Source organism: Glycine soja, chromosome 17 (assembly GCF_004193775.1).
Source record: "Glycine soja cultivar W05 chromosome 17, ASM419377v2, whole genome shotgun sequence".
Classification (NCBI taxonomy): domain Eukaryota; kingdom Viridiplantae; phylum Streptophyta; class Magnoliopsida; order Fabales; family Fabaceae; genus Glycine; species Glycine soja.
In genome coordinates this window covers 4520786-4538855 of record NC_041018.1, presented here as the reverse complement: position 1 = coordinate 4538855, position 18070 = coordinate 4520786, and the positions used below count along the sequence as shown (strand labels likewise).

Here is an 18070-nt window from a genome sequence, read left to right as displayed (position 1 = left end):
TCGTAGTAGGAAGGTGCAAATCGAGACTCCAATGCTTGAATCATGGCGGACCATGTGGACAAAAACCCATTGCAGGTCATCCATTGATACCAGCAAAGTGCTGGTCCTTCCATGTAGAAGGAAACAACCGTGAGGCGCTCTGGTTCTGGCACCCCCTGGTAGTCTAAGAACTGAGAGATCTTGAATATCCACCCCAGGGGGTATTGTTCGTCGAACCTCGATACTTCCAATTTTAGCTGAGGGTGATGGTGTGGGGTCGGAGGTGGTTGGGCTGGGGAAGGGGGAACAATGGTCATGGCGGCAAGACGATCCAGAATAGATTCAAGCTTTTCATTCATGGCGAAATGGGATTGGGTGAGGGTGGCTTGGTTCTGGGTGAGTCGCGACACCGCCTCCTCTAGACGTTCGGTGGCGGAGAGGCGCATATTATGGTCAGACATGATGGCTGGCAGGTCAGACCACTTGGTAGATTGCTCTAAGCCAATTCTAATAATACTAAGATGAGTAATTTCTTCTTTGCCTTTATTCATTGCTGCACTATTACATTTATAGATGATTTTCTAACTGCCTAACAACAGTTAGTTACAGAAAATGAAAATATCTAATTGTTCTGGAATTCTCTATAGGTGGTTACAAACCAATTCCTAACAAACTACAAGCAAAGTAGTGGTGAAGCAAAGCCAGCAAAGTCAATCAGTGTTAGAGGCCCATTCATTCCACGAATTCACTAAGGTATGCATGCTGGTCTGGCCTTTATCCAGTTGGGTCTGTTACTTCCTATGCTTTGGTTATTGCTACCAGGATTTTTCTAATTTAAGAATTCAAGAGATAAAAAAATGTACAAGGAACATTGAATTGACAAGTTGATTGATACAACTTCGAGTATGAAAATATTTTCCTTTATATGCATTTTCATACACGAACACATACCATGTTTTCTGGCCAGGTTCTACCACATCTTATTAAGTTTGGAACAGACGACATGGGTTGAATTGAATGTCTCACCTCATTCAATGGCCAAAATGTGTGTCCCTAATATCACTTGCGATATTCTTTGGAAACCACTATTTTGGGACATGAAGATTATTGCAATATTTTTTTTTTTAAAAAAAAGTTATTGAACATATTATTGGATGCTCCTTGATCAAATATCCCCAACCAGGAAAAGACAAACCGATTAAATGAGGCATGTAATGAAAAGGAGAAAACTATGAATGGTAAATTTCAACCCAAAACCATTGAACAATTAATCAATAAACACAAACCACCATAACTTGAGAGGTACAAATATACACATGCACATATATAGTTTGACAAGTGTAGAATGTAGATATTTTAACAGACAAATTAAACCCTTACGCCCAGCTAGCACATGGGAAGAGTGAAAGTAGCATCATGGAAGTATTCACTTGGCTGTTTGTTCAAATTCGTCAGTTTGTTCGGTTAGATGTTACCAAACTGAGATACTTTTGGATAAATTTATCTGGAAATCAACTTCGGCTTAAACACACGTGGTGAGTGGCACCGGAATCAAGAATTCAAGTTAGGAATCACTTCAACAATGTTTTACAAAAAATAACATACACTATATATCTCTCCAATAATATATACCAGAGACAAAGGATGTGTAAGAGGTTAGATGAAGATATATAAAAAAAACTTGGGAATAGCACCATCATTCCAATGCAAAATTGTACGCTTGAACATGTCTAATTAGTGGGCTTTGCATGATGACAAAATAAAATAAATGGTTAAACATACAAGACTTTATGCAAATTGCCTGAACTAGCTCACTTCACAATTTGTTTTTTCTTCAAATAAGTGGCTCTTTAATTGATATCGCCGCTCCAAAGGTTTTTCGCTTTTTCATGTTGTAGGAGGTGGAAAATCTTCTGATTTTCTATGTTTTGATTATATTCCAGTTTGGGTCAAAACTCAAAATTGATCATCAATGAGCGGCAAGTGAAGTGAAGGAAATTAAAAACAAAAAAGAATATGGGTCAGGCCAACTCTTTTCCTAGTCAAATAAAGTTCCTGTTTGTGTGTATAAATTTTCATAATCAATGAGTGGTATAATCACGACCGATGATGCTATGTGTTTGTTTTGGTGAAAGTAGTACTCAACTACTCATGCTACAATCGTGAAATAAATATTGCTAGCCAAAACAAACGAACTACGTATTAAATAAAGAGATTTGGAAAGAGAATGTCTGAAGGAGTATTAGAAAATGAAATTATACTAATGTTTTTTTTCTTATTTTTCATCATTTTCGTTTATTGAATTTGGCCCTTACCACTTTCTGTCTCTTTCTCTCTTTCTTTCCATGCTGCAGTAAACTGATGAAAGGCGTAAGCCGCGTAACAATAACAACTCGAAGCATTTAAGAGCACCCAAAAAGAATATACCCTACAAGGTTCCATACTTTTGCTCATTGGTACATTATATACCATATTCATTTATTATTTATTTTTATCATATTAATAATTTTATTTTACATTATCTCTCTTGATTATAAAAAATATACAATAATATTTTATACCAGTATTATACATAATAATTATATCAAAAGTTATACTTATCATATTTTTTTATTGATTGACTAAACTTTATATATCAATAATATATAAAAATTTACCTCTTACTTTTATTAAAAAAATTGAAACTACTCCAGAGATGGGCGGATGGTGAATTTTTAATACAATAATTACAAATAAATTTTGAATTTATACCATTTCTTGAATTTTGAATTTATAAACTTATATCAATTATTTAAATTTTCATCATCAATCCAATTTTAAAGTAAAACACAAAGTCTTAAATCATTTTTAAAATATCACATTTATTATAAAAAAGTCACGTTGATAAAAAGATTAAATATATAATTTTCTTATTTAAAGTAAACTATTTTAAAAAAAATTATTTTAAATCTTACTTATGGTCGGATTAACTCTAAAAAATAATATTACAAAATTTACAATATTTAATTCATATTGTTTAATAAACTGAGTTATACCTATTTATTAAGAAACCTTTAATATTAAAGATTTCGTCTAAAAGACGAGTTAGTACAAACTGAATTATAAACGCTTACAAATTTATATATGTATTTTTTTTAAAGGATACAAATTTATATTCTAAACAAGTAAACATTACAACATTCATCCATTATCTTTTTTTCTATGTAAAAACAATATATAACAAAAACTTATCAGAATGATCAATTCAGAGAGAAGAAAATGAAAATGTACAGCTCAATTTACCCTCCATCACAACTTACTCCCCAACACACATACACCATTCACTTTTCCTTCTTTGTTTATTCCCATTTCATTTCATTCCCTTGGACAAAAAACTTCCTATTCTCTCTCTCTTTCCTTTCTTTTTCTTTCCACAAAGGAATGAAGGAAGAAAGAAAGACAGAGAATCAGTAAAACCAACATTCCAACTCTTCCAATCATTTCCTTCTCTGCTCAGTGCCCACTCATCCCCTATTTTACCCTTTTCCCTTCAATCACCTTGCGTGGCTGAAAATTTCCAATTTTTCGCTTTCCCAGATTGCAATTCAGTTAAATTATTACGTTTTTTAGGAGCCCCGCTTCAGAAATTGGGACAATTTTCATTGATTTTTCTGCAAAGCTCGCATTTTTTTTTCCTGGAATATCGTTGGTTTTGAGCATCTGGGTAGGTGAGGGGTTGCCGGATAATCATGCCGCCGGCTCAGATGGAACCGCCATTGCCGGAATCCTCGTTGGTGCCATCTTTTAGCTCCGACGCCGCTTCTCCGGGATCGGCGCCGGAGAGTCGGCGATTCGGGGATCTTAGAGGTTTGCAGTGGCGTATAAATCTTGGGGTGTTACCTTCTTCTTCTTCTTCTTCCATTGATGATCTTCGTCGTGCCACCGCTAATTCTAGAAGGAGGTGAGGCCAGTTTAATAATCATGGTACCTTATTAGTTTTTTTTTATATAGTTTTTATGAGGATGTAATTACGTTTCATTGTTTTCTTGGGTTTAATTTCAATTTGTGTTGTTTCTATAATCCTATTCCTCAAATTCGGTGCCAATTTGAGAGTTCCAGCCAAAGTTATATTACTTCCTAGGTATTAATGGTAAGCTTAACGATATAATGTACTAGCTGTTTTTGGTTGTGTGTAATTCCCCCCCCCCCCCCCCCCCCTTCAACTCTCAATATAACAAGGGAAATTTTTTATTTTTTGGGATAATGTGGATACAATCATACAGAAAATACAGGAAATTTTGGCAATTTTCAATTGAGAATGCTTACGTATGTGTTTGGATGAATTCATTCCGTTATAATCGATTATATTTCTTTTTTGTTCCTCCTGTCAGGCCAATATCATCTTATATCAAAGTATTGTTTCGTTGGCTGAAATGAAAAGAAAAATAAGCTGTTTCTTGGTTTCGCATTAAGGGTTATTTGCATAAATTATGGATTCTGGATATGGATTTGGCAATTGCCTGCTGCTACAACTTACACGTCATGTGTAGAGTTGCCAGGACTGAGTTGTTAGATCCACCTGTTTCTTGGTGTTTATCATAATTGTGCATTAAAAACAATTGCATATTTGTTCAGCTAAAAACAGTTTTTTTTGTGGTGTTTCTTATTTAACACGGACTGTTTATAATCTTGTCAGGTATGCTAGTTTGAGAGGGCGCCTCCTTGTTGATCCTCATATGCCAAAGGATGGGAGTAGTTCACCCAATCTTGTCATGGACAACCCACTTTCACAAAATCCAGGTAAACCTGAGCATATTTTCTCACACTCCATTCTGGCACTTTACTTGTAGATAAATCTATATCTGGTTCCAGATCCCTGATGTAGCCAATATACTTTCATAAATTTCTTTTAAATAGTAGAGAGCAAGTTAGATATCTTGAATGTTAATGCGCAATATTTCCTTCCACCTATTGGTTTAACAAGAGCATCATCCTTTGGTATCCTTTTATTTGTTGACAGATTATATATCTAGTGCTATTTTCCAAGATTTTGTAAATATATGTATTTTCCCTAAAGGAATATAGCAATGCTCCCTGTTCATTTAGTGGCAACCAAACCCATGAAAAGGTTAAGCAAAGAAATAATGGCAATCAACAAACTGTTGAGGTGAAGAGGAAGCAGATAAAAAAGACAAGCAAGTAAATTGTTGCATTTTTTGTCATAATGTTGCCTCAAAGCCTTGAAATACTTATTACTGATATCCATAGATTTCTAGGTAGTCTATCTAACCCTTGCTGTCTCTTGCCATTGAACTCTATCTGTGTTGACAATTTTGACCTCTATATGCAGACAGTACATGGAGTCGCTTTTTTCGCAATGCAGAGATGGAGAAGATGGTTGATCAGGATTTATCACGTTTATACCCAGAACATGGCAACTATTTCCAGACACCAGGATGCCAAGGCATATTGAGACGAATTTTATTACTATGGTGTCTCAGACACCCAGAGTGTGGTTATAGACAAGGTAAATTGCTCTGTCTAGCAACATTTGCGGACAATATGTTGAATGTAAGTGAATTTACATTTGTCTCAAACATGTTTTCTCATTTTGGGACGGTTGTCTTATTTTTCCTTCCAACTCCATATAAGAAACTATGCTTACAGTACACTCATCTTTAGTTCAACTAAGCTTTCCTATTTATCATGGGTGTCTCATTTTCCCTTGTATAATTAACCATAGCTCATACAATTGAATGAAAACTTTACCAATCACAAAAAGGCACATCATATGTTTTGCTCATAGCCAATCTCATGTTCTCCGGGCATGAACAATGGGAATTAATGACTATATCTATCAAAAATACTCTTTACAGCCAACGAGTTTGTAATTACATTTGCATTGATTACTCATTACTGTTCCATTATCTGCATGTATGATTACTGAACATTGTCTTCCTTGTTGCGAGATCCATTGATTAAATTGTAGGAAACCTGTTACTTGGTAAATTATAAATTCCCTTAGTTTGACTTCCAGGTTCCCATATAACTTGATTTAGTTGTATGTGATGCAAATTGCTGATATGATATTATTGTGCTTCTTTCATTAATTTATTTTGTAGGAATGCATGAATTACTTGCTCCGGTGCTTTTTGTTCTCCAATTTGATGTGGGGTGTCTTTCGGAAGTTCGAAAGCTTTATGAAGATCACTTCACAGACAGATTTGATGACCTCTTTTGTCAAGAGAATGATCTTTCTTACAGCTTTGATTTTAGAAAATCTTCAGACTTGATGGAGGATGAAATCAACTCCAATGGAAATGCAACGAAAATCAAGAGTCTTGATGAGCTTGATCCTAAGATACAGAACATTGTATTGCTAAGTGACGCTTATGGGGCTGAAGGTGAACTGGGTGTGGTTTTATCTGACAAGTTCATTGAACATGATGCTTACTGTATGTTTGATGCTTTAATGAATGGGGCACGTGGTTCAATTGCAATGGCTGATTTCTTCTCTTATTCCCCTTTGCCTGGGTCCCATACTGGCTTGCCTCCTGTAATTGAAGCTTCTGCTGCATTGTATCATTTGTTGTCTCATGTGGATTCATCTTTGCATGGCCATCTCGTTGATCTCGGGGTTGAACCCCAGTACTTTGCTCTCCGCTGGTTGCGAGTTTTATTTGGACGGGAATTTTCACTCAGCAACCTCTTGATAATCTGGGATGAAATCTTTTCATCAGATAATAGTAAATTGGAAAAACATGCAGAGGACAATGCAGACTCTGGTTTTAGGATCTTCAATTCGTCTCGCGGAGCATTTATCTCAGCTATGGCTGTAGCAATGATGCTTCATATAAGATCTTCGTTACTTGCAGCTGAAAATCCTACAACCTGTCTCCAGAGATTATTAAACTTCCCTGAGAACATTAACGTTGAAAAACTAATAGAGAAAGCTAAATCCTTGCTGGCTCTTGCATTAAGTACTGAGATTTCATCCTCAATGCCTTTATTTGTCGAGTATCATAACCAGGGTAAATCAGCTATTGCAAGATCTCGCACCCTTTCATCTGAATCAATTTCACCAAAAACTCCTCTGAATTTGGTACCTGATAGCTACTGGGAAGAAAAGTGGAGAGTGGTCCACAAGGCTGAAGAACTCAAACAAGATGGAGTAGAAAAACAGGTTCCTACTCGGAAGAAGGGATGGACAGAAAAGGTAAAGTTCAGTTTGAAAAGAACGGAATCTGACCCCTCTTCATCAAGGATTAAGAGTGGTAAAAAGGAATCCAAGTCACCGGTTAGGCGATGTTTGTTAGAAGATCTTTCTAAGGAACTTGGCTTCGAGGAAGATACTGAAAAACTCTCTTGTCATGATGATCTGTCTGCCACAGTTGAAGAGGAGCAAGGGGAAGATGGCTCTGAAGGCAGCAACAACTATTCTCCTGAAGATAGATGTCAAAGTCAAAACACAAGTAGTGAGGAAAACTCACCTGTTATTTCTTGCCCAGCTAGTCCTACCAATGAGACCATTGATCACAAAAATGACTCCGAGAAAAGAAGTGTTGGGTCTAATTTATCCCTGGATATAACTAATGAAACTTCACTTAGTAGTCCCATTGATTCACCTCTTCCAATCTCTGATCATCCTGAGAAAGGACCTCAGACACCAGGGAGAAATAATATTAATAATTCTGCAGGGAATTCAACCACAAATTCTAAGGAGAGAAAATTGAACAAATTCCAGTGGCTATGGAAGTTTGGGCGGAATAATGGCGAGTTTATGTCAGAGAAAGGAGGTGATGCTTATGAGGCTGTAAAACCTGCCAACAATTGTAGCAACCAAAGTAACACAACACCCTCTTCTACAGCCAACAATTGTAATAGTCAAAGTAACACAGTACCCTCTTCTACAGCCCACAATTGTAATAATCAAAGTAACACAATACCCTCTTCTACAGCCAACTGTTGTAATAACCAAAGTAACATAATACCCTCTTCTACAGCCAACAATTGTAATAATCAAAGAAACATAATACCCTCTTCTACAGCCAATGGACATTGTAGTTCTGTTAGTTGCAAAGGGGAATCTACAGATCAGACTGTGATGGGCAGTATGAGGAATATTGGGCAGTCAATGCTTGAGCATATCCAGGTAAACTTCTTTTTGATTGTCACACTCATTCAATGACAAGTTAGTGAGTAAACTGAAGTTACAATCTGAAGATTAAAAAAAAAAACAGTTTTATTTACATGAGCTGTTTCAAACATGTTATCCTAAGAACTTGTTTTTGTGTGGCAGGTGATTGAGTGTGCTTTCCAACAAGACAGGAGCCAAGAAGCATCATTAGATAACATGTCTAAAATTGTTGTGGTTGGTAAAGCGCAGGTTAATGCCATGTCAGCTCTCAAGGAGCTCCGCAAAATTAGCAATCTTTTGTCTGAGATGTGAGCCAAATCTTACATTGATGTGTCCTGTATATATTTTGTAATTACAATTCTTTAGTGGCAATAAAATGAGTTTCTTCGGCTTCACTTCCATACCTCATGTCATGAATACCATAGTTTTGCAGAGATGAATGTGTAAATACAAATATTCGATTTATCATGAAATAAATTATGATGATTCATTTCTGTTTATGATTTAAATTTTGCTTGATTGCATTTGCATTGCATACCTTGGTTTGCATTTTAGAACAGCGTTGCAAAAGCAGTCCCGGACCATAATGTGTTCATGTTTAGATACGTGAATTTTATATTTTTTTTCCACCATTCCATAATTTCCATCACCTTCATCCGTTTCTAGTTATACCCTCGAAATTTAAATGTATAAAATGAATAAAACACATGTTTGATAACGTTGAGATTTTTGTTCTGTAGACTCAATAGGGGTATATCTTATTTCTTTGTAAGAAAAAATATAAAGCGTAAAGACGATTAGCTGTTTATTTTAAGAGAATGAACTTTTTTAAATTTCTATTTTATCGTGCCGTTTGATTTATTTATTTTTATACATTAAGTACCTCATGTTTTATTTTATTCAAAATTAACTTATAAAAAAATTATTCAAAATTAATGATTAATTTTAGTCAAATCTTAATTTGGTCATTTGTTAATAATAAAAATTATATTTACAAATTTAAATTTTGATACATCATATTAAATTAATAGTTAATTTATATTTTTTCATACGGAAAGTAAATGTAAAAATATTATTTTTTAATCTTTATCAATAAAAACATCTATTATTATATTTTATTATATATATATATATATATATGTATTTTAAATTCTATTTGTTGATTATAAATTTACAATATAGTTTATATGTTTAAAATATGTATTTATTATAACACCTTTTTCTGAATGCAATTTACTATAACATCTAATTATATAAAATAAATATTTATCTTACAGGTAGGACTAAAATATTAGTTTTTAAATATTTAAATATAAAATTAAAAAATTAAAAGTTTCAAAAGAAGTACTAATATTAAATAAATAATCTATAGAAAAAATATTAATTCAATTTTTTGAATAGCATGATATTGATCCGAGGCCATGAAGTTGTAAAATATAATGATATCCCTCTGTAAAAATCTGTATTGAAAAGGAAGAAGCGCATCTGGTTTGGTCCCATATGATGGCCAGATTCATCTCGAAGAAGACCAAGACCTAGCTACTCCGTCATTCCGAATCGGCTAAGGGCGTGATAGTGGGTGGAGATCGACGGAGTGAGGCTGTTGGAGGATCACGTCCACCGTCTTATGGTGAAGAAGGCCACACCCGATTGGCTTCCCTTCCTCCCCGGTTCCTCCTTCTGGGTCCCACCTCCTCCTTCCCCTCTCCTTCACAAATTCTCCATCCCCTCTCATCCCTTCTTCCTTCAACAAGGTCTTTCTTCTTTTGCTTGTTTCTCTCAACCCCATTGTTTATTCGTTAACAAACAATTCATTCTTTATTGTTCACTATTGCATGTTAGACGACGAATCTGGGAATGCTATTGCCACCCCACGAGGGACAGAGGTTACTGTGCAACTCAAGGTTATGTCACCCACTCAAAACCTTGCTCTCTCTGAAGATGAGGAAGGATGATCATCATGCTAAGTGTTTGTGTGTGTTGATATCATTTCAGAATTGTCTTTGGATTCGACTTAAAGCACATGCCTTGCTGAGCTCAAACTATGTATAATTTTCAGGGTTGCAACCTTAACTCAATGAGAGGGAACTAAACTATTTGAAGATCAAGAAGCTTGCTTGCATAGAAGACAGTGCATGAAAATGAGAATTCCTGCACAGGTTAACCATTGGTTGCTTTTGGATTAGCCATTCTCACGTTTTTTGGTCTCAAATGTTATTTGTATATAATTTGGTTGGTGACCAAGCACTTCAAAAATAACCAATGTGTGTAGAATAATATTGTCCATGTTGGTATGTTGAACCTTTTACATTGGGTGATGTATCATGTATATATTTGTGTAACTAATAAAGCAAAAAGCTTCTTTGAGCATTCCTCTGAACGACCAAACATCTGCTCAATTCAATGAATATCTCTCTGTTCATGTACATATAACTGTAGTAGACTTGATAGGGGGGAACAAGTTTTTAGCGCTGTCCCTAAGTTTCTTGAATTTTTACTATTTTAGCACTGTGTAGTTTCTATTAAGTTCTATAATTAAAGCATTGATTTCCCATTGAAAGGCTCAGAGCATGCAACCATATAAGCTAAGATGCATGTTGTTGCCATTGTACGTGAACTAGTTCTTTTGCCGAAAGAGGGAAAAGGAGTGATTTATGTTTATCTCAAGAAATGTGATAGGTTATTCATAGACCTATTCAAATAATACGAGAAGAAAAGCAGTGCTAAAGTTTTGAAGATATAGTTTGTTTGAGTAGACTCAGCAAGAATTATAAATTTGCCTCGCCTTGCTAGAGACTATTTATCAAATGCTCTAGTATGATTCAGGATTTGGATTCTCTCTTGTTATAATTGAATGTGTTGCATTATTGATCCAACAATTTATTCAACAATATTTTTTGTCTCTATCTCTCCTTCACATTGCATATTTCTCTTTCAATTGTTGTAAAATATGTCATACAAATAACATTATTCTAATTGAAAAGAGAGATACAGTTCTTTTTTGGCATGAACTCACCATGATAAGTCTTAAGATGTGCGAGTTATATTCAAAAGAGATTTTAAATGTAACTAATAGATCTTGGTCAAGCGTTCTTGTATTTGACTGGAGGGGCATTTGGTATTGTGGAAAGAGTCTAGCGTGAAATCTAAACAAAAAATTCAACTTGAAAAATTCATACACATACATTCATGCAGGATCCTAAAGTATTAATATTGAATTTTAGATCATGCTTTCTCGGAGGAAAGAGATAGAATAAGTTTGGTTTTTTAAGGGTGTGTTTGGTTTGCATTTTTATTTTCTGTTTTCATTTTCTGAAAATTGTTTTCATTTTCAAAAGATTAGAATTCTGAAAACATATTTAGTTTGACTTCTTGTTTTCTACTTTCAAAAAATAAAAACATTGAAAATGTGTTTCCAAAAGGAAATGTATTTTTAGATTTGCTTAAAATTACATTCCTTGTCACCGCGTTTTCATTTTATCCAAAATGAGATTTCTGGTTTCAACCGAAAACACTGAAAATGAGATTTTATTGTTTTTAGTTTTTGGTTTGTTTGGGAAAATATTTTCACTAAAAATGAAAACAGAAATTCAACCAAACACATTTTCATCACTATTTTCCATTTTCAGTGAAAATGAAAACAAAAAACAACCAAACCAAACACCCCAAATTTTGTTTCAGTTTGTTTTTACATTTTAATCTACTCTTATTATCATGATCACTTGTCATTATTTTTATTTTGGTTTGTGGGACATGACCCTGATTTTAAGTTGCTTTAAATGGGTTCTGAACTGCAAGTACTGTACAGTCGAGTTGACTTTAGTTTGCCAGGGTTGTTCTGGTAAGATAAATGAATCATTAAACTTGGAATAATAGTCAATGAGGCTTTGTTTTCTGTCTTGATACTCAATTGGAATAATAGTCAATGAGGTATGTTTTCTGTCTAGATTACTCAGTTGGAATAATAGTCAATGAGGCATGTTTTCTGTCTAGATTACTCAGTTTCAAACTTTGGACTATCGCTCAGGTAACTTTATTTTTCAAAATGCACCATTTAATGCAACTTGAAAGGGTGTACCCAAGCATGCCTGATGAAAAATGAATCATTGATAGTTACAAATAAAATGTACATGTCACATTCACCGGCCAATAATGAATGAGATTTTGATAAAGAAAGTTGGTGTTATCCTACTTAAAATAACAGAGAACACATCCTTTTTGGGCAGGGGATTGGGGGAGAGAAAAGAAGAGGATTGAGTAGGAAAGAAGCTGAACTCTACATTAAGTGGTAGTTTCCTTGATGATGCATGGAACTATAAGTATAGCTAGGCACGGATAAGGGATCACTAAATGGATTAGCAGAACCCATTACTGGCATTTGTTGATTGTATTGAGTCTGTGGATACTGGTAAGGGACCATCATCGTGTTATATTGTTGCTGTTGTTGGAACATCATTTGTTGTTGTTGCTGAGCCATGAATGCCATTTGCACATTGGCCGGAGGCGCTATGTTGTTGGACATTGCAAATGGATCCTGCTGATTATAATGATCAAATGGATTATGTGTATCCATTCCCTCATATCCATAGCCTGCATTTCGTAGTTGAAGTTGTCTCCTGGCATTTTCATCTTCATACAAACTGTCTAGTAATAGCTTATCAAACCCACCAGCCTGACTCAACATAAGAGGGGGAAAAGAACAATAGTGTTATCTTTTAGATTTAAAGGACAAACCATAACCTTATGCTTAAGATGGAAAGTTGTATGAGCTATTCTTTATATGAGAATTGTCCGCAGTATATGCATTTAACAGCCATATTCAAAGTTTCAAACAGAGTAACAGACCTTTACAAAATTGACATGTGTGAAACTGTACCTATAGCCTTAATATGTGAGATGAACATCATATAAAAAGTCATTTTAGGCCGTATTGGCTGTAGCGTGTGCAAGTAACATGATAATGTTGATTAACATGTTTCTTATAAACAGATGAGCTCAAACTAAGTATGACAAGCAGGTAAAAACTAACCATTCTGCGATCTGGTGCTTGGCTTGTATGGTTACTTGGTGTTGTTACCAGTGCAAGTTCCCAACCAGAAGTTCCGCTTATGTTAGTCAACGCAAGATTGTTTGAGTAATGTCCTACATAAAATTGCAAACTCTTGGAATTAGAATTGAATCAAGTAGCAAACAAGAAGGATGGTTAGTTAAATGATGGACATGATTGAGGTTTGAATAGAAAATAATTGATACAAGTTTGTAATATTATCTGTGTGAAATGAGTGCTAGTATATCATCTCCAATTTCTCTTATCTGCTGTGGTATAAAACGAAAAAGACAGTCCTTCATTCGACAAGTTTTCTTCACTAGTTTTCGATTTTTTTATGGAGTGCCCAAATGTACTTCTAAGTCATATATTCTCGTTTCCGCTTGGAAACTCTAACAAGCATTGCATAATTTTTTAAATTGTGATTCTTTGAGTCTCTGGAAGGCTATCTCCATGTAATACTGTATATCTTAGTGAAGCAAATTCCAATCTCCATTCTCAAGAGAGGCATGCACTATAAAAGTTTGTCTTTAATTATTAATTACTCTAGGCCTTACCGCCGGGTGGTACAATTGCAAGCGCCAAAGCATTGCTTTCTTCTAGTTCTTGAGCTTTTGGATTTATCTCGTTTAGACCCTGCAAAGTTGGACAAATATATTATATATTCCATCAAACCAACATATCAAACATTCATACCATTACCACATAACCAAAAACACACCAGCAAATCATCAGTTGATATCAAAGGAGGAAGTTCAGCTTCCTCTTCCTTAGGTTGTGTTTCATCTTTATCTACCAGTTCTTCCTCGTTGACTTCTTCATCTGGTTGCTCACTTGCTTCAGCTTCTTCAGATTCTTTGGGTTCTGCTTCACTTTGAGGTGATTGATCATTTTCGTGATACTCCTGATGTTGCATGACATTTATTAACGAATCATAGCACACAAATACGTCAGGCCGGGTGCTATATGGCATAACTAGAATCAGAACATAGATGCAAATTGTTGAGTGAAATTTAATAATAAAAATAAGTTATCATGGTCATTCTCCAATTCTATCGATGTGGCAACAATGACTTTAGAAAGAGATGCATATTGGTTCTTTGAAGCTCATACACCAAACGCATATAAGGCACAGGCTTTCTCGAATAAATTTGTAAATCATTTTTGCTTACCAGTCTCTTAGTAGCAGTCAGGGGTGCTTCTTTAATGTATTCTTCCATCGTCGCAAGAAAAGAAGCAGGTGGCTGTTTATTATGGGAAAGATCTCAGTGAGAAACTGTATATGATATCAAATTAAATATTTTTATTAATGAGCAAGAAAGAACCAGTCTCAAGGTTGGAAATTGAAAATTCCTAGCAAGGTCCAATCTCTTGCAGTATTCATAGAAGTCAGCAAGATTTTCAGCCTGCATAATAATAATGATAATCAATTCAACAAGTATGAACCCCTTTAGGAAAGTTTCATTGAGCACAACAAACAATTCAAATTGGACAACGAAGATAATGGCTCTGAAGGAAAGCATCATAGTAAACCTGTTGGCCAGCTCTTTTATAAATACGTAACGCCTTCACTGCATCATATTTTGGCATATCAAAGAACTGCAACTTTCATTAGTTAGTACAATTTCAAATTCAAGTGAAGTAATCAAAATTACTTGTTAAACTAAGTTAGACGTTACCACATCCACAAGATTTATGATTCCATCATTGAGGGCGCAATATATTTTGAAGCTCTCTTTCAATATCTGAATGATGATATTTCCCGAAGCGGTAAAATGAAGTTAGAGAAATAATACAAAGCTCAGTAAATGGATTCCTAAAAGAAAACAAAAAAGTTAAAATATTTTTTTAGGATTAGATTACTAATGAATTGTTAACTTCAGCCGTTATCAAAGAAAAATTAAGATTAGATTTTAGCAAATCCATAATTTGCCATGAATGAACAAATAATATTAATCAAAAAGTTCTTTGGTTTGCATATATAATTTTGCAATGCTATTCCCCCCCCCCCCCCCCCCTCCCCCCCCATGTATCCTCTTTCAGAGACAATCCAATTCAAAGTATTTTCAAAAAGTTAAATGTAAACACTTCCTATGAAAATTCAAATCTTGATTTTTCATGTTGTGGGGACTAACCCCTTTGGTTAGACCTCACCTCTGTTTGTCATTTTGCAAGGATATGATATTCACAATTCTGCACATGAACAGGTTACAGCTTTTCTTTTTTTGAAAAAAAAAACGTTTTAGTCTAATTTTATTCAGTCATACAACTGATACAAAACATATTATCAGATAATACTTAAAAGTGAAATTAAAGAAAATTAAACAAGCATACCAAGGCCAGTGCATACTGTATTAGATGATTGCGTAAAGCCAACCCTTCAGGCTGCAAGATATTAAAGAAAATTAAATGTTAAGGGAAATAAGATGTCATTTCAATGGCAAGAGATATGGTATAACAGACAAGGATCATGCAGATACCAAATCAAAGTTTTCTCCACAAATTATTACCTCACAACCAATTAGGCGATATAGAAGTTGCTGCAGTGCAGGCAGCTGCTCCAATAGCCCTTCACTAGTCAACATTCGTGTTCTGCTATGTCCCTGTCAAAGCTGAAAGTTACTAATTTTCTAAAAGTAGTAACAAAACTAGCATGGAAAAATTAATGCGTGAATAAAATTAAAAAGCAAAGCGCACACACACACTTGAGTTATAGTCGGTGATGGTTTTGTTAAACGCTCAGCTTCGATGTCATATCTTAGGATTCTAAAACATTCAAGCCTTTCTTCTAAAAATAGTGCGTAGGTTCGAACCCATGCAGAACAGTCCCAAGCTGCATAGAGAAATCTAATTAAGCATAAAATGAATGAAAGAAAATTCAGATAACAAGAGGATCTGTCTAATCTACCTAGAGCACTTGAGTCATCTTTGAAATTAGATATTTGAAGAAAACGTCCCCTGCGCACGTAGGCTGTGAGGTCATCTTTGAAAGTAGGATCACCCTCTCTCAATATTCTATGAATGACTATCAATGTCTTTATGGCAACCTGTCATGTGACATGGCATTATTCAGTTACAAACAATGTCAAGAAAGTTTTGAAAAATTGTCGTTATTGAGTAAAATTGTGTGCAAATCCCATTCATTCCCTCTCTCTTTATCAATGATAAACTGATCCTAAGAATTATTTAGCCTCACAATATATGTTGCTTTCCACAAAGGTTGTATACTGGACATATCACATCATATCCCATTTGTTTTGTAAAGGCATTAGAGTCATAATTTGTAGTTTTAAATCTCATATATAATATAAAAAACATTCACATGTTTTCACTGAACAACTTCAGCTTCTAGGATAGTTGATTCATGACAATTATATCATTCCCATTTTCCTTTTATTCCCCCTTTCTAAGCTAATGCATGCTTGTTCATTTTCAAGAAGAAAGCAAGCATAACAACATCTTTTTCCAACGCTGTTAAAAAAACATAACACTTTACCATAAATCATATGGACAAGAAAACAAAATGAGTTGTGTTTGTTTAGCAGCTGTGAGTGCATCCAAACAGGTATTAAGAGGACTTACTATCCAATTCCGTGTCTTCGAAAGCCGCTTGGCTAGTGTGTGTATGCAGTAAGCTACATCTGCCCGCGGCTGGTGTGCTGAAGTTGCATAGAATATTTCTGCATCGAAGAGCAAAGAGACAAGTTATCAATATCAAAATTTGGCATTATGGTAGTAATGATCTAATTTCTAGTTTCTTCCGATGCAAGCAATGAGATCGATGGAATTAAACCAAAGCATAATGGATTGAAGACCAATGATTCAAAGCCTCAATGAAACTAATTTCCAATCTATATATGCTCAACAAAATTTGAGAACTCACTTCTAACATGACGTTCCTTAGGAGGATATTCTACGTGACTCGTAGCCTTCACAATTGCAATATCCAATTCCTTACATAGAAAAACAGAACAACATGAAAACATATAAAATAGAAAATCTGAAAAATTGAAATCAATTGAGCAAGAAGATTAATTTCTAGAAAAAACAAATAAATAAATAAAATTGATAGATGAAAACATAAAGAATTTTACCTTATATTCGCTATTGACCTTGGCTAGGCCAACCGTGGTGGAGTCTTTGAGAACACCGTAGGCCTTTCTTAAGGTCTGGAACGTTCCCATTCACCAAATTATTGGAATTTGATAGAAAGAGAAAAAAGAAGGAGGAAAAAATGAATGTTCTTCTCCTCCTTCTTCTTCTTCTTTGCCACACTGTCGTTTTCCAACGACAAGAAGAAGGAACCAACGACCAAAGGGTATATCGGTAGTTTTAGGTTTTAAAGCCTTAACTAAAATTGACCTCAGTTTGTGTAGATTCTGTTCCTTGATTTTTATTAAAAACAGAAAAAGGCGGGTTCCGTTTGGTCTTGCGTGAAAATACCAAAATGTCCACACTCTTTTCTCTTCTCTCTTTTGAGTGCTTACACGTGGGATCCAACCATAGACATTCGACTTTTCATTTTATATTTTTATTTTTTGTCGAAGAAAGAGTTTTTATTAATCACTCCATCTACATGAGTAGACACAATGACGAAAATAAAAAACCTTGCCCTCACTCTCTAAAGACAGACCAAAGAGTCAGTCACGCTCTGGAATAGGTTCAAACAATTATGGTTTGGTCTGCAACCACGAGCCCAACCCAGTTTTAAGTCTGAGAAGGATGCCCCATAACTCAGCAAGAGTGTCATGTTAACATTTTAGAGTTAAATTTATAGAACAATGTTATATATACATTTTTTTTTACTAATTCTTCTACAAATCCTCCGATATTGTCTTGTAAAGAAACCATTAAATGAAATAGTAAAGCGCTTAATATTTTGAAAAATAAAATGCATTCAATACTTCTCATAAAAAAATAGAAAGATG

The 18070-nt window shown here is 34.7% G+C and overlaps 2 protein-coding genes and 1 pseudogene across 4 annotated transcripts; 2 read left to right on the top strand and 1 right to left on the bottom strand.

Annotated features, from left to right (window-relative positions):
- Positions 1 to 3233: 3233 nt before the first annotated feature.
- LOC114393770 lies at positions 3234 to 8589 on the top strand. 2 transcript variants are annotated; one of them, XM_028355207.1, is made up of 5 exons: positions 3234 to 3919; positions 4655 to 4758; positions 5309 to 5485; positions 6081 to 8110; positions 8258 to 8589. In XM_028355207.1, exons 1-5 carry the CDS (start codon positions 3708 to 3710, stop codon positions 8405 to 8407), a joined length of 2673 nt encoding a protein of 890 aa, XP_028211008.1. In that variant the 5' UTR covers positions 3234 to 3707; the 3' UTR covers positions 8408 to 8589. The 2 variants fall into 2 exon arrangements, with proteins under 2 accessions (XP_028211008.1, XP_028211009.1); XM_028355208.1 differs by lacking the exons at positions 3234 to 3919; positions 4655 to 4758 and having other exon boundaries at positions 5420 to 5529.
- Positions 8590 to 9580: 991 nt separating this feature from the next.
- Positions 9581 to 10499, top strand: LOC114392252 (annotated as a pseudogene). The gene is made up of 2 exons (XR_003662270.1): positions 9581 to 9849; positions 9938 to 10499. The product of XR_003662270.1 is annotated as an uncharacterized LOC114392252 (transcript).
- Positions 10500 to 12184: 1685 nt separating this feature from the next.
- LOC114393076 (putative clathrin assembly protein At5g57200) lies at positions 12185 to 17460 on the bottom strand. The gene is made up of 15 exons (XM_028354337.1): positions 17237 to 17460; positions 17026 to 17095; positions 16725 to 16822; positions 16051 to 16189; positions 15848 to 15975; positions 15653 to 15745; positions 15477 to 15527; positions 14822 to 14887; positions 14676 to 14741; positions 14468 to 14548; positions 14315 to 14386; positions 13864 to 14046; positions 13700 to 13778; positions 13125 to 13237; positions 12185 to 12767 (listed from the first exon to the last, which is right to left on the bottom strand). Exons 1-15 carry the CDS (start codon positions 17324 to 17326, stop codon positions 12372 to 12374), a joined length of 1725 nt encoding a protein of 574 aa, XP_028210138.1. The 5' UTR covers positions 17327 to 17460; the 3' UTR covers positions 12185 to 12371.
- Positions 17461 to 18070: the final 610 nt, after the last annotated feature.

What these genes read in the sequence shown, in the direction of transcription:
- LOC114393076 (XM_028354337.1), bottom strand. Translation starts at nt 17,326, where the DNA reads ATGGGAACGTTCCAGACCTTAAGAAAGGCCTACGGTGTTCTCAAAGAC. An exon ending in TAAGGAACGTCATGTTAGAA is followed by an intron (nt 16,823 to 17,025) that starts GTGAGTTCTCAA and finishes TCTTCGATGCAG; the next exon opens with AAATATTCTATGCAACTTCA. An exon ending in TATCAACTGATGATTTGCTG is followed by an intron (nt 13,779 to 13,863) that starts GTGTGTTTTTGG and finishes CCAACTTTGCAG; the next exon opens with GGTCTAAACGAGATAAATCC.
- LOC114393770 (XM_028355207.1), top strand. Translation starts at nt 3,708, where the DNA reads ATGCCGCCGGCTCAGATGGAACCGCCATTGCCGGAATCCTCGTTGGTG. An exon ending in AGAGTGTGGTTATAGACAAG is followed by an intron (nt 5,486 to 6,080) that starts GTAAATTGCTCT and finishes TTTATTTTGTAG; the next exon opens with GAATGCATGAATTACTTGCT. An exon ending in CAATGCTTGAGCATATCCAG is followed by an intron (nt 8,111 to 8,257) that starts GTAAACTTCTTT and finishes TTTGTGTGGCAG; the next exon opens with GTGATTGAGTGTGCTTTCCA.